We start from the raw sequence: 14,758 nt of genomic DNA, 5'->3' as shown, positions 1-14,758 counted from the left end.
CTCAGAAGCGCGGGAACCCGCCGTGGCTTCGGCTTTGCTCCCGGTGCCCCTAGTCTCCTGAGGACCATCTCCAGCAGACCAGGGACACCGGGAGCAAAGCTGCAGCGGTGGCGGGGTCCCGCGCCTCTGAGGCTTTGCCAGAGCAAAGCCTCAGAGGCGCGGCACCCCGCTGCTGCTGCAGCTTTGCTCCCTGTGTCTCTGGTCTGCTGGGGGGGGGGGGGCGCAGATAGTGTGCCCCCCCCCCCAGCAGACCAGGCTTTTGTTGTGGACCCTGGGGCAGAGCAGCTGGGGCGCTGCCGGTTGGTCCCGCAGCGCCGCTCTGGGCACTACTGGACCAACCTGGCAGCACCCCGGCTGCTCTGCCCCAGGTCCTGATTCAGCAGCGGCTGAATTGGGACGCCTGGGGCAGAGCAGCTGGGGTGCTGCTGGGTTGGTCCAGTAGCGCCGAGGAGCGGCGCTACTGGAGCAACCCAGCAGCACCCCAGCTGCTCTGCCCCAGGCGTCCCCAAGTCAGCCGCTGCTGAAACTGACCAGCGCTGACTACAGGAAGCCCGAGGCAGAGTTGCTCTGCCCAGGGCTTCCTGGAATCAGCCGCTGATCAGTTTCAGCAGCAGCTGACTTGGGGACGCTTGGGGTTCTTAAGTTGAATCTGTACGTAAGTCAGAACTGGCGGTCAGTTTCAGCAGCGGCTGAATCTGGACGCCAGTTCCGACTTACATACAGATTCAACTTAAGAACAAACCTACAGTCCCTATCTTGTACGTAACCCAGGGACTGCCTGTGTACACAAAGTAAAGTTGTGGCCAAACTATTTTACAGCCTGGCTCCCGACAAGAGGGCCATAGAAACAATGATACCTCTTTAGCCAGCTTCATTCCATGTTCGTAAGTGAGGGGTTTCTCCTTCATGTAAAGTAGTCGAGCCAAAGTTTTGGGATCGTCACGAAGATCAATCTAGCAGTAAAACACACACACAGTGCTAAACACAACATTCCTGTAGATGCGTTGAAACAGGTACTCAGAGCATACGGCTCCACAGCCTCATGCAAGAATGAATATTTCAAGGACACCCTTCTTGTCCCCAGCTAGAGATGAAAAATTCTAGTTTTTACACCTTAGCAAAAGATGGACTAAATAGGACACGGTCTCCAAAAGATGCTGGTATAAAAAAGGGTCTAATGTATTTCTAACTCACCAGTATTTGTAGCATCCTTTTAGAAGTCTGAAAAATATTTTCTTCATTTGGTAAACCTTGATTTTTCTCCAATAATGTTACGGGTTTGGGCCGCATTCTGCAAGAGGCAGGAATACCTTCAACTCTCACCAGAGGGTGTTAGTCATTCTCAAGAGATACTTGGCACCTTGCAGGATTAGGCCCATCACAAAGGATACGTCTACACAGCGGCGTTATTTTGGGCTAAAGTCCGTTATCCTGAAATAGCGTTCTGTGTGTCTTAACAGCACACCTGTTATTTCAAAATACATGTGAAATAACGGACTGCTTATTCCGGCCTCCTGTAAACCTCACTGCACGAGGATTAAGATGCTGGAATCATGATTTCTTTTGAAATTAGTGCTGTGTAGACAGTGCCAAATTTCGAAATAAGCTATGCAATTTGCATAGCTCAAATTGTGTAGCTTCTTTCGAGGTACGCGCTACTGTATAGATGTACCTGAAGAGAGTGTATGCAAGTTAGCTGCAGAATTGGCCTAGCTGAAACTTACAAATATTTTTGCAACACAGCAATTGATTTAAAAAAAAAAATCCAGCTCTGAAGAATATAGTCATCCTAATGTGACCATTTGGCAGGAGGGAACCGCCGAGTTGGGGATATCTGGTGACATTTGGAGGAAGACGATAAAGACGAAAAATATAGGTCTGAACAGGTGGTCATGTGCCTATGACTCTGCTCTGCAGCTAGGCTTTGTCCCTCCTCTTGGTAGTGGCTGACAGCTGCTGACCCAGGACCCATGAAGTGCAGCCCCAGTGTGAGGCTCCTCCCCTGACATCCTATTGGTGGAGCCACAGAGCAGCTGATTGGCCTGCTGGCCCTATTTAAGCCAGCAACAGGAACAGGAAGCTGTCTAAACAACTGGAATCCAGCCTGCTATGGACTGCATGCTTCTTGCTCTTGCTCTCCTGGCTTGGCTCCTAACCTCCAGTTTCAGTCTTGTACACAGGAACTTTGGAGCGGGGTGGGTGATTTTTTTTTTTTTTGGTAAATGTGGACTGCAATTTTTTTAAATAAAAAGGAGTTCAAAATAGCCATGCAATGAGTGTGCGTAAGAGATGTTAATGACATATTTGAGTGGAAACAGTGACTGGTAAAATGATTTTGTTATAACACACTAAACATTTATACAGCAATAAAGGTTTTATAAAAATTATCTTCTGGGATCATGGTGGGCAGCTCGGCTGCCATGGTCCCCCCACTCCCTTGGCTGGCTCTGCCTGCTGCTGCTCTACCTGCTTGGTGAGGCCAGTGCCAGATGAGTATGGGAGGGGCTTTTGGTCAGTGGGGCCGGACCCCGGCTTCTCCTGCGTTTGCACCCTTCGCATCGCTCCTGCATATGGGCCTGGGTTTGTCTCCTGCCTCTGATGTCCTAGTATCCTGACCCAGCTGATCTTGGCTCTTGAATGAGGACTCTGGCTCTAAGCACTAGGTCTGGCTGCCCACGACTTGGCCTCAACAGTCTGGTTTTTTTTTTAATCTTCCATTAAACTGCGTGTGCCAGACAAGGTTGGAGATAGGATATTGGATCATGGATCTTATCCATTTGGACTCTGGGGGGAGGAAGTTGTCTAAGCAGGACTGGGCTGGGCTAGAAGAAGCTGTGTTGGCTCTAAAGAGTTTGTGAACCCGTCATGGCTTATGGAAGGCTAATCAGGGAAGGGAGTGAAGGTTGTGGGTATAGCTGGGGGATGTAATATGGGACTGGCTCCAGAAAAATATAATTAATTTAAAACTCAGTAAAAAACAACAGTGATATTGAGGAGCCATTCACACAGAATATGGCTACACTGGACCTGTGGCTGCAGGTGTAATTTCCTGCATGGTAGATCTACCTGTGCTAACTCGGATCAAGCTAGTGCACGGAAAATAACAGATCTGGCTCTGATTTCTGGCTTGTACGTTCTCTTTCTCCCAAGGAAGGGAGAGCTGAGGCAGCAGGAGTAGTGAGGTGTACTTGCCAACCTGAGTCTGTATCTAGGGTTTTAGATGGGATTGTATTTGGGTGGCTAATCGATGCCGCTGCTATTTTTAGTGTGTGGGTTCAATTGGAGCCAGTGTGAATATGCCTTCTCGACCTGGGAATTATAATGTAGATACACCCACAGAGTGATCTTTGGGAAGGTTGGGAAACTAGACACATTATGTTTTCTCAGGGCTTGGGGAAGCCTGCTTGTTTCACTTGATGTGAGGTTTGCTTTGAGTTTGGTATCAGGTCTGCCAGGGTGGAAGCAGGTGTGTGCAGAACAGCAGAGTTTTCAGGGGCCCTGGGACCAGGGTTGCCAACAGCCTCCATGGGCCCCTGGGCAAGGTTTGGGGGGAGGGGGGGCTGGTACCATGTTCCTCAGGCGGAAGGGCCCCCTCCAGCCCTCAGAGCTGCACGAAGCATGTGGTACGGTGCTCCGGCGGCCATTTAAAGGGCCCAGTGCTCTGGCCACTGCCGCAATGTCAGCAGCCAGGAGTCCCTGGCCCCTTTGAATTGCCGGGCAGTGGGGTTACTGCCCTTTTCCTTTCCCCCACCTATTGGCAGGCCTGCCTGGGACAGCAGCCAAACCTCACTCTGAGCAAGTTCCATCTGGCTCTGAGTGAACAAGGCCTGCCTGGCTGTAGAGTGCAAGACCCCTTGTGCGGATCAGCTGGCTTCCTGGTTTATAGCTACCTGTGTTCCTATGAGCACATAAGGCACATGCGGCATGCTGACTTTCAGTTCAGGCACCCACTCTTCCTGGACGTTGTGGTAAGAGGCAGGGTTCACCACGGAGAAGCAGATCAAGAACACATCTGTGTTTGGATAGGACAGGGGTCTGAGCTGATTGTAGTCCTCCTGTCAGAGAGCAAAGGCGGGTGTTAGCCATGAGTCACACAGGCAGCCTCACCGCGCATCTGCATGCACATTACGTGCGTCCCAACAACGCGGCTGCTGAATGTCAGCGAGAGCTGATACATTCCAGAGGGTGGAATGGCCACTGCAACGGGGTGATGAAGGTTTCCCACAGCCAGCTCATTGGCGGAGTCCAGTCTCCGAGATACCTTTTACGTGGGCATTGCACAGAGAGGCAGTGGGTTGCATATTCGATTTTCAAAGCAACTGCAGCGTTGCTGCCTTTGATGATAAAAGAAAAAAAAAAGCCTTTGGGAGTAAAACCAGCTCCATAGGTTGTACTTATTGGCCTTCGCCTTCCATAGACCATAATCCCAGAATGATTATTTGACTGCCACTCTCCTTGGTGCCAGGTAACCACGCTAGAGGACATTCACACTGTGCACTTTACATTAAGTAATTTCTGCAGGGTGTATAAAACCTCACAAATAGTGCAGACATGGCCAGACACAACACAAATGAACCTTTGGCTCTTCAGTTACATCGCACTCTCCCATTATCTCCAACGCCACTTCAGTCAGAAAGAGGAACTCTCACCCTGGGAATTTAGCAGCGTCTTGGCAGATTGAATCCAGTTGGTGACTCAAAGGCCAGGTCTATGCTATGAGGTTATGTCGAAATAAGTTATTTTGAAAGAATAACTCCTGAAATAACTATTTCAAAATAAGCGTATTCCTCTTTACAAGCAGGAGTTATTATTTTGAAATAACAGGCTTGGTAGTGTAGGTGCTCGCTTTGTTATTTCAAAATAAGGGGAGTTGTTTCAAAATAAGTCCCCAGTGTAGATATGCCCAAAGTGATTTGATATTTCCACTGGCTTCTGTCTGGTGAGGGGAGAGGTCATCTTTCCCCTGAGGCTGTACAGCTTTCAGGTCCCTTAGACATACCACATAGTTAGCTGATCTGATAACTGGGAAGCTTGTTAGAAGGACAAATTTGGGTTCCCTCTCAGTCCTGAGCATTGGAGCATCTGTAGGAATTTTGCAAGACATGTGAAATGGATCTGGGGTAAGAGCATATGGAGCCTCACCAGCAAAGTTCCCTCTAATCTTTCCCATCCATGTGCGGAATAAATTTTCAATGTGCACCGAGGCATGTGTGAATGGGAAAGATTAGAGGGAAAATGCAAAGACACTGGTGAGAGAATTGGCTAAATGTGCCTCACAGCTGGCACCACTGGTGGAGCAGAGAGCGTGCTGTGTCAAGAGGCAAAACAGGGAGGGACATATGGTTGAGGATGACAAGAAGCTTCCATTGGATATAGTGAGTGGAGGGAGTCAAAGAGGGAGCCGACCTAAGTTCCAGCTAAGGCTTAGCAGCCTATTAAGTGCGGTGCAGGGCTGCAGCCGGAAGAGGTGCCTCTCTTTGCCAGCCCTGGCCCAGCCCTGCACCTGCCATGGCTGGGGAAGAGGCACCTATCCTGCAGCCCCAGCTCTATCATGGTGTGGAGAGACACCTCTTCCCTCCAGCCCAGGTGCTGGTGCAGAGAGAGTGAGTTTGGGAGAGTCCTCTTTTCCCACTGTAGTCCCAGGACAGCCTGCACTCCAAACCTTTCATCGCCGGCCCCACTCCAGAGCCTGCACCCCCAACCAGAGCTCTCACCCCACTACCCCAACCCTCTACCCCAGCCCTAAGCCCCTCATTCCAAGACCCAACCCCCCTGCTAGTGCCCTCACACCCCTGCAGCCCAGCCCTGACCCACCACATACTCCATTTTTGGTGCACATCACAAAATTCATTCCACACATGCAAGGGGAAAATAGAGGCAACACTGGAGCCAACATTATCTGCCTAGTGAAACAATTCAATGATGGCTGAGTTTTGCGTGGCTTGGAGGAGGGAAAATGTCAGTGTCAAAACTCTGGCCTCCTGCCATCTGTATTATATGTTACTTTAACTATGGAAATAATTTTACAACCAGAATATCAAAGTTGATGACTTCTCCAAAGGTAAACACACTTATCCAATCTCCGTATGAGCTGGTGCTGGAAGCTGCGTGGCAATTGGCTTTTCATACACTTTTGGTTTGCTTGTTACAAAACAGATCTTTCAGATAGACACAAGATGGCAGCAGATACTCTATGCATTTTCTTATTTAGGCCCTTGCAAATCAGCAGGCTAAATATATCTGGTTTAAAAATTCAAGACTTGCTTATTTAGAGAGGCTGAAACTTAGTGTGCTGTTAAAAACTACTGCCTAAAAGCCCTGAACATTCTGCATAGTGGTGACAGGTCTTTTCAGAAAGTTCATTTAATTTTATTTTGCTTGTCACTTTGGAGCTTATGAGGACTGTTTGTTCTCATTGCGTGTTTGCAGCGTGAGATGTTATATAAGCAATAGGTGGGAAGAGAAAGGATGTCTACACGTTACACATAAGGATCTTGTCTCCTGTCAAGCCACGTTGGTTGCTCAAGTTGACGCTGACAAGCATGAGAGTTATGCTTGCATATTAGATCTAGGGCTTATTAGATCTAGGGCTCCCGTGTAATCCAACTCCCTGGGCCCACAGGAATTGCCATGCCTAATAGGATTGCGTCCTACATCTGACAGGGCCCACTATCAGCAGTTCATAGGACCAGTGGAAGAAAACCCGTCACAAACCTTTGGGGCCATCTGCCCATTGGGTAGCTTTGGATTGCTGCAGGAAGTCATTGAGGCCAAGAATTTAACAAGTTTCAGAAAGGGACCAGGCATTTAGTTAGCTATGGTGACTATCCAGAGGAGTTGTTTTTAATTATAACAAATTTAGAAGAGATATTAAAGCGTGTGTGTTGGGGCTTTTGTTGATCTTTAACTATTTGAGATCAGGGTTAGACCTTTATGGGGTCCAGAACACCATGCAAGAATACGGGGCTGGCCACTGTTAGAATCAAGATCCTGGACTAGATAAACCTTGGATCTGATCCAATCTGGCAAGTCCTATATTCCTGTGCTCACAGCTGCTATTTGCTTTGTGCCTTAAAGCAAGGGGCAGAGCAAAATGATTTTTATCCCAGCAAACATAACAGTGGCTACACCCACTAGCTGAACACATAACATAGTGGTCAAAATCCTTTCCCACACCATGAATCACAAGCTACAGCAGCAAAAAGTTCAGGACATACGATCTACCCCATCTCAATCTAACCAGACAGACAGAATGTCACCGCTGCAGTTTTACCGGGCAGGGGGCCCGAACTTCCCCAGGTCACAAGCAGAGTGACCCTGCTCAGTTTGCTCTTGGAAGGGGGAAAGATGTGGCGTAGTGGGGGTGCTGTCTGCTCTGTATCCTGGAGTCCCCCTGCGCTATGATGTGTGATTCCCACTGACTCACCGACATGTTGTGATGTAGTGTCAGTACCTTGCTGGTTGCTGTGCTTGAGTTGTGGGCTGTGGATGACCCCTCCTGGCCTCTGCCTGTGAGCACTGCCCAGCAGGTGGGCTGCCTAAGTCAGGTAGACAAAGACCCAGCTGGTCAGAGGAGTTGGGGCAGCGAGGGAACTAGGGAAGTGAGTGTTCAGGGGAAGGGTCTGTCTTGGGCTGGAACCATGAAGGAGACAGACTAAGGAGGGGCTGGAATCTAGGGGCCTAGGGACCCCATCTCATCCTGGCCCAGACTCCTGTAGACACATCACATCTATGCAGTGCGGTATCCTGGAGAAGCAATAAACCCCCTCTATTCTACCGGTTGGCGGGGAGTCTGTTCTTGCTGCTACGGGGGTGCAGTGTCACCTGACTACGCCGCCACAGGTTGTGCCTCTCTGTATCCCTCTTGGGATATCAGCTGGTAGGTTGAAAATTCTTAATCCAATCCACTATTTTACAATCCCATTTTTCTTGATTTTCATAGGGAAATCCCATGCCCTGAAATCTTGGCTTTTAGGATTATAAAGGTTTCTGCCTGAAGTTTTTTTACTGGTTTATCAGATGACCTTGGGCATTAAGCTTCATCTCTTTGTGTCTCAGTGTCCCCATCTGTCAAAGAGGGATATTGACACCCGCTATGTAAAGAGCTTTGAGATCTACAGATGACAAGTGATATATAAGAGCTAGGTGTTGATACTATTCATTAAAGGGCCTCAATTACTTTCATGCCCATGCAGTGTGATCTTAGAAGAATAGAAGTATAGACCTGGGAAGGACCTCAAGAGGTCATCTAGTCTAGTCCCCTGCATCAAAGGCAGGGCTATGTAATAACTAGACCATTCCTGATGGCTACGTCTAGACTGGCATGATTTTCCGCAAATGCTTTTAACGGAAAAGTTTTTCCGTTAAAAGCATTTGCGGAAAAGAGCATCTAGATTGGCACAGATGCTTTTCCGCAAAAACACTTTTTGCGGAAAAGCGTCCGTGCCAATCTAGATGCAGTTTTGCACAAGAAAGCCCCGATCGCCATTTTCGCCATCGGGGCTTTTTTGTGCAAAACAGTTTTTAGCTGTCTACACTGGCCCTCTTGCGCAAAAACATTTCCAGAAAAGGGCTTTTGCCCGAACGGGAACATCAAAGCATTTGTGCAAGAAGCACTGATTTCAGACAGTAGAACGTCAGTGCTTTTGCTCAAAATCAAGCAGCCAGTGTAGACAGCTGGCAAGTTTTTTCACAAAAGCGGCTGCTTTTGCGGAAAAACTTGCTAGTCTAGATGCAGCCGATGAGTGTTTGTCTAAGCTGTTCTTAAAAGTGTCCAGTAGGAGATTCCACAATATCCCTATGTAATTTGCTGCAGTGCTTTGCCACTTGTACAATTGGGAAGTTTTCCCTAATGCCCAAATTAAACCTCTATTTCTGCAATTCAAGCCCATTACTTCTTGTACTGTTCTCTGTGGTTAAGGAGAACAATTTTTCTCCTGCCTCCTTATAACAACCTTTTATGTATGTGAAAACTGTTATCACCTCCACCCCTAGTCCTCTCTTCTACAGCCTGATCACACCCATTTTTTCAATCTTCCCTCATAGGTCATGTTTTTACACCGATTAAGCTAAACCAGTTCAAGTTCTGTGTGGTCACAATGATGTAGAATAGAAAGTATTCCATGATATTCTGCGGAATAACAGTGTTCCCCTATGACTGGTACAGTAGAAGGGGGAGAAGAATGAAAGGGCAAAGTTTAGAAACAGGAGTTGCCACTGTATTAAATCCACCCTAAAGGGGAAGGTGTAATTAAGATACACAACTCCAGCTATGTTAATTATACAGCTGGAATCAACGTACCTTGATTTGAGTTTCCCCGCTATCCCCACATTGTGAGGCCAACGACAGCAAATCTAAAAGGGTGTCACAAGGAGGAAGGAGAAAATTTGTTCCTCTTGGTTTCTGAGGACAGGACAAGGAGTAATGGGCTTAAAGTGCAGCAGGGGAAGTTTAGATTGGACATTAGGAAAAAATTCCTAACTGTCAGGGTGGTCAAATATTGGAATAAATTGCCAAGGGAGGTGGTGGAATCTCCCTCTCTGGAGATATTTAAGAACAGGTTAGATAGACATCTGTCAGGGATGCTGTAGACAGAGCTTGGTCCTGCCTTGAGGGCGGGGGGCTGGACTCGATGACCTCTCGAGGTCCCTTCCAGTCCTATTATTCTATGATTCTATGAAACGCTCCCAGAGGCTTCCCTTATTCCTTTCAGGAGCAGGAGTATCAATTGCCAACGGGGCACCCACTGAGTTTGATTTAACATGTCTTTACTAGACCTGCTAAATTGAACTCTGGAAGATCAGTCGCTGCAGCATGAATCTTCCCTGGAGTGAAGACTAACGGTTGCTTCTGTAAGGATCTTGCAGACTTAACAATTTAAACAGAGAGAGATTCACCAGCAAAAGAATGAGATACTTTAAACAAGCCTCCACATTTTTTCTAGATTAATTAATTTGGTTTGCCGAGACACTCACAGCAATTAGGTGCATGTTAGGTGCAAGTACCTAAATGGGTGTCAAGTACCTAAAAGGGTGTAGGGAGTAGGAAAAAGGAGTAGGGAGAAACATTGTCCTCTTTGGCCTCTGATGATAGGACAAGAAGCAATGGGTTTAAATTGTGGCAAGGGAGGTTTAGGTTGGACATTAGGAAAAACTTCCTAACTGTCAGGGTTGTTAAACAGTAGCATAAATTGTGTAGGGAGGTTGTGGAATCCCCATCACTGGAGATAGTTAAGAGCAGGTTAGATACGCGTCTGTCTGGGATAATCTAGATGGTGCTTCGTCCTGCCATGAGGACAGAACACTGGACTTGACTTCTTGAGCTCCCTTTCAGTATTAGTAGTCTGATTCTCAAAAGGATGTTTGGTACGCTATGGAATAGTCTGGCAAGGGAAGTGGTAAAAGCCTCATAAATTACATCATTTAAGTCTAGACCAGGCATAGACATGGGAGACTATAATGCAAGTGACAGCCTTGCACTGGCAGGTATATGTTAAAGTTACCAACAGTGGTTGCCATGTAATGGTTAATAGCTGGTGAGCATTACCGTGCAGATATTTTCTATTTTCTGTACTCAGGATAGTAAATACTGGCTGTGTCTCAGCAGTCACTACATGATAACTGTCACTAAATGCTGACTTATTGAAGGGGGAACTGTCCCTTTGACAGAAATCAGAGATGTAAATGACCTCATAATTTATCCTGGGTTTATTTTTAGTTAGAACAATTCAGCCTGTGGCACATTTTGGGGGTGTTTTTAAATACTGAGCCTGTATAAAATCTGTGTAAGAAAAGGGCAATCAGATCAGCCACAAAATAGCATGAATGCTATTTTTAATATAGAAACAAGTGCAATAAAAATCAGAAAGGGATAGAAGGTAAAATAATGTACCTGCCCTGCTGTATCATACAGTCCCAGCAAGTGTTGCTTGCCTCCAACAGTCACAGTCACTGGAAGAGAGAAACAACAAAGAGGTTGTGAGACGTGAGCCACAGCCAGTAGTTATGATTTTACACTTCTTAATCATGTACCCTGGTGCTAGGCAGATTAGCATGTGCCCTATAATGTACATTCTAAACCAAGTTGACAGAATCATCCCAAATGAAGGTAACCAACGGTCACAACAAAAGCAGATGGTTTTGGCGGAAGTCTTATGTCTTAACAGATAGACAAACAGTAAGCATTGATGCTGTTTGGTTACACAGAGATCTAAAGACATTTGCTAATGTTTATAAGACCACCAGCTGATACTAGCAAGTCATTAGGCATCCAAAGCACAGGAAACCTTCCTCCCCACTGCGTCTGTTTGGGTTATGTCTGGTCTTGGTATTTACTCTGCTTAGGTTTTTTTTCTTCCTTAATTCCAGTGCCATTAAACGATGTATTTGGAAGTGGGTAATCCTCAATATGGATCACTGCAAAAGCATTACTTTTTTGCTCAATCTCTCCTTTTTCAATGTGTTTTTTTTCAGTGCCAATAGAATCATAGTATCATAGGACTGGAAGAGACCTCAGGAGGTCAAGTCCAGCCCCCTGCCCAAAGCAGGACCAATCCCAACTAAATCATCCCAGCCAGGGCTTTGTTAAGCCAAGACTTAAAAACCTCTAGGGATGGAGTTTCCACCACCTCCCTAGGTAACCTATTCCACTACTTCACCGTCCTCCTAGTGAAATAGTTTTTCCTAATATACAACCTAAATCTCCCCCACTGTAACAAGGTGTACAGGGGGCTTCCAAAAGAGGGTTTTCCCCCCGATATTTGGCCCCATGTAGATGGGCCAAATATCGGAAAATCCTCTTCCAGAAAAAAAAACGGAAGAAGATATGCAAATACGAGCGCAATTTGCATACCTTCTTCAGGAAAAAACCCACAGTGCAGCCGTACCTTAGGACAGTGGTGAAGCATTGGACTGGGTTCCCTAGGGAGGTGATGGAATCTCCATCCCTAGAGGTTTTTAAGTCTCGGCTTGACAAAGTCCTGTGTGGGATGATTTAGTTGGGATTGGTCCTGCTTTGGGCAGGGGGCTGGACTTGATGGCCTCCTGTGGTCTCTTACAGCCCTAGGATTCTATGATTATTACAAATTGTTGTGCTTCACACATACTTTGAACATAGTAGTGCAATCCTGGGGACGGTGGGGGGATGTCAAACATTTTCCAGGATATTCACCAGATTTTATAATAGACGTTTTGGACAATACCCTTTATAATTTGATCTCAGTAATCAACATAGTTTCATCCAAAATATCTTCTGCTCTAATAGAGGTTAGTTATCCAACTAATGTTCTTAAATCATAAAGTTCAAGTGGGGAGAGAGTTCAACTCTCCCCCGCCCCCATTATTCAGGAGGAAAAGATTTTAAGCAGGTGCAGGATAGTCACATCTTAGAGCAGTGTTGTTCAAAATTAAAACAGTCAGGTGAAGGGACTCTCATGCATGTTGGGGAGGACTAACTTTGGTACTTATTTGCTAGTCTTCTAATATTAATGAACACTGGGAAAGATTAATGATTCATGTTGAGAAGATGTATGACTCAGAATTATCATACACACCCTAGCTGATGATTTTACATGATGGATCTTTTTCAGAGGAAAAATACCCACAACATTTCAGAAATTAATCTTGCTGTGGTGGGGAACTATGATGGGCAGTTGACCTCATCCTAGACTGGTAAGCATTAACGAGGCCCATAAAAGGTCAGTTAACCTGATAGGAAACACCTGAGGGGGAATTTGGCTTGATGAGCAACTGATAATGAAGGAGGAAGCCCAGCTGATCAGGAGAGCCCTGGGATTCTAGCCCTGAGGGAAGAGTGTAGCTAGAGAGGTGGAAAAGCAAGAAGCTTGGGGAAATGTAAGTCAACAGTGTAACACTGTTTGGGTTTTTTTGGGTGGGAAGAAGCAAACATTTTGAGATGCATTAGAGGAGTGTTGTAAACAAGACACAAGAAGCAATTCTTCTGCTCTACTCCATACTGATTAGGCTTCAGCTTCAGAATTGTTTCCAGTTTTGGGTGCCGTATTTCAGGAAAGATGTGAAAAAATTGGAGAAGGTCCAGAGAAGAGCCACAAAAATGAGGAAGGGTCTAGAAAATATGACCTATGAGGGAAGATTGAAAGAACTGGGTTTGTTTGGTCTGGAAAAGAAAAGTCTGAGAGGAGACATGATGATAACTTTCAAGTATGTAAAAGATAGTTAGAAAGAGGAGGGTGAAAAATTATTTTCCTTAACCTCTGAGGATGGGACAAGAAGCAAGGGGCTTATATTGCAGCATGGGTAGGCTAGACATTAGGAAAAATGCCCTGTCAGGGTGGTTAAGCCCTAGAATAAATTGCCTAGGGAGGTTGTGGAATCTCCATCATTGTAGATTTTTAAGAGCAGATTAGATACCTACTTGTCAGGGATGGTCTAGATCAGTGGTTCTCAACTCATTTCAGTCCATAGACCATCAGGCCAATCAACAAATTTTTGTGGACCACCTCCAGCACATGTCGCACAGGAAGAACAACACAGCAACCGCTCAGCACGATGGCGGCAGCTACACTGACGCTCAGCGCCTCAGATGGAAGTTACTGGCAACACAATGCAGTTGTGTCCTAGGTGACACTATGGATGATGCGCCGCGTGCTTGTGAACACGGCGTAAAACAGCCTAACGGCAGCGCCTGCTCATGCCATGTGACTTTGGACAATGTTTCTGTGGACCATCGAAAAAGTCACCATAGACCACCAGTTGAGAACCACAGGTCTAGCTTGTTCTTGGTTTTACCAAGAGTGCAGGGGGCTGGGCTTGATGACCTCTAGAGGTTCCTTCTAGTTTTATGATGCTATGAAATGAGGCACATCAGCTGTAGGTCAGCAACAGCCACTTCATTTGTTGTTGGCTTTTCTTCTACAGAGATAACAGACAGAAAACAGTTGATGCCATCCTATTACCTTTCAAGAAGACAGGTAAGGGGGGGGGGGAGAAAGGACAAAATTTTCTATTCAACTACTTATTATAGTGTTGGAATAACAAGCTATGGAACTGTAGCCAAAGTGTAAATGAGCCAGACATCTCTTAGGAATCAGCCATATATTGGCACACGGTACAATTTTCACTAGTGCACTAATTCATTGAAATCAGTGACTCCTGAGAGGCACAGAGTCTTAGACTCCTTTCGAAAATTTCCTCTTTGTTTTGTCTTGAGTACCCAGCATGCTAAGAGTTTTATTCCCTGTGTTTGTCTGTGTTTTACTGTCCACTCCTTGTCCCGTGGCAGGTTGCTCTCTTTCTTAATTCTCCCAAGTATATGCAGTTTTTGCTCCTTTTTGTTGAACAATCTTGGATTCCCCCCCCCCCCCCGTCATTTGAGGAAATATGTTTCTTGAACACACTACCACTATGTAACATAGTTCTCTCTCTCTAGTAGATTTAGTTTGTTCATGTGAATGTAAATTAGGATACAGGTAGCTGCTGTACTTTGAATTCTGGCTTTCCCCGTGGATGGTTTTGGTAACCCCCGTTTTTGGGAGTCTGTCGATGACGAGTCAAATAATTGGGAGGTCTTCTGACCCTTACGTAGACTGAGTCTGGAAGAGCTTCTCCTCTGACATCTAGTGAGGAACTGGGGGAGAAGGCTTCAGGAATTGACCTTGTTTGGATTGATATGCCCACTCTGCATGCACAGCATGGTGGAGTTGCTCTGCCCAAGTGATCCCTTTTGGCTGGTGTTGGATTGCTTGCCAGGCACTTTGTGATTGGAGGGGCCGGGGTAATA

At 46.3% G+C, this 14,758-nt stretch overlaps 1 protein-coding gene across 1 annotated transcript in view; it reads right to left on the bottom strand.

The window, feature by feature from the left end:
* RHOJ (ras homolog family member J) overlaps positions 1-14,758 on the bottom strand; it is a 90,444-nt gene that overhangs the window by 15,085 nt on the left and 60,601 nt on the right. Inside the window, exons 2-4 of the mRNA XM_006110762.5 lie at positions 10,892-10,950; positions 3,891-4,055; positions 858-953 (exon numbers count right to left, since the gene is read on the bottom strand). Of these exons, the coding sequence (XP_006110824.3) occupies positions 858-953; positions 3,891-4,055; positions 10,892-10,950 (320 nt within the window). The remainder of the gene's footprint in view (positions 1-857; positions 954-3,890; positions 4,056-10,891; positions 10,951-14,758) is intronic.

Source organism: Pelodiscus sinensis, chromosome 5 (genome assembly GCF_052426305.1).
Source record: "Pelodiscus sinensis isolate ZL-2025 chromosome 5, ASM5242630v1, whole genome shotgun sequence".
In the NCBI taxonomy this organism is placed as follows: domain Eukaryota; kingdom Metazoa; phylum Chordata; order Testudines; family Trionychidae; genus Pelodiscus; species Pelodiscus sinensis.
Note: the sequence above shows the minus strand (reverse complement) of the source record. Positions and strands in the feature narration are given on the sequence as shown.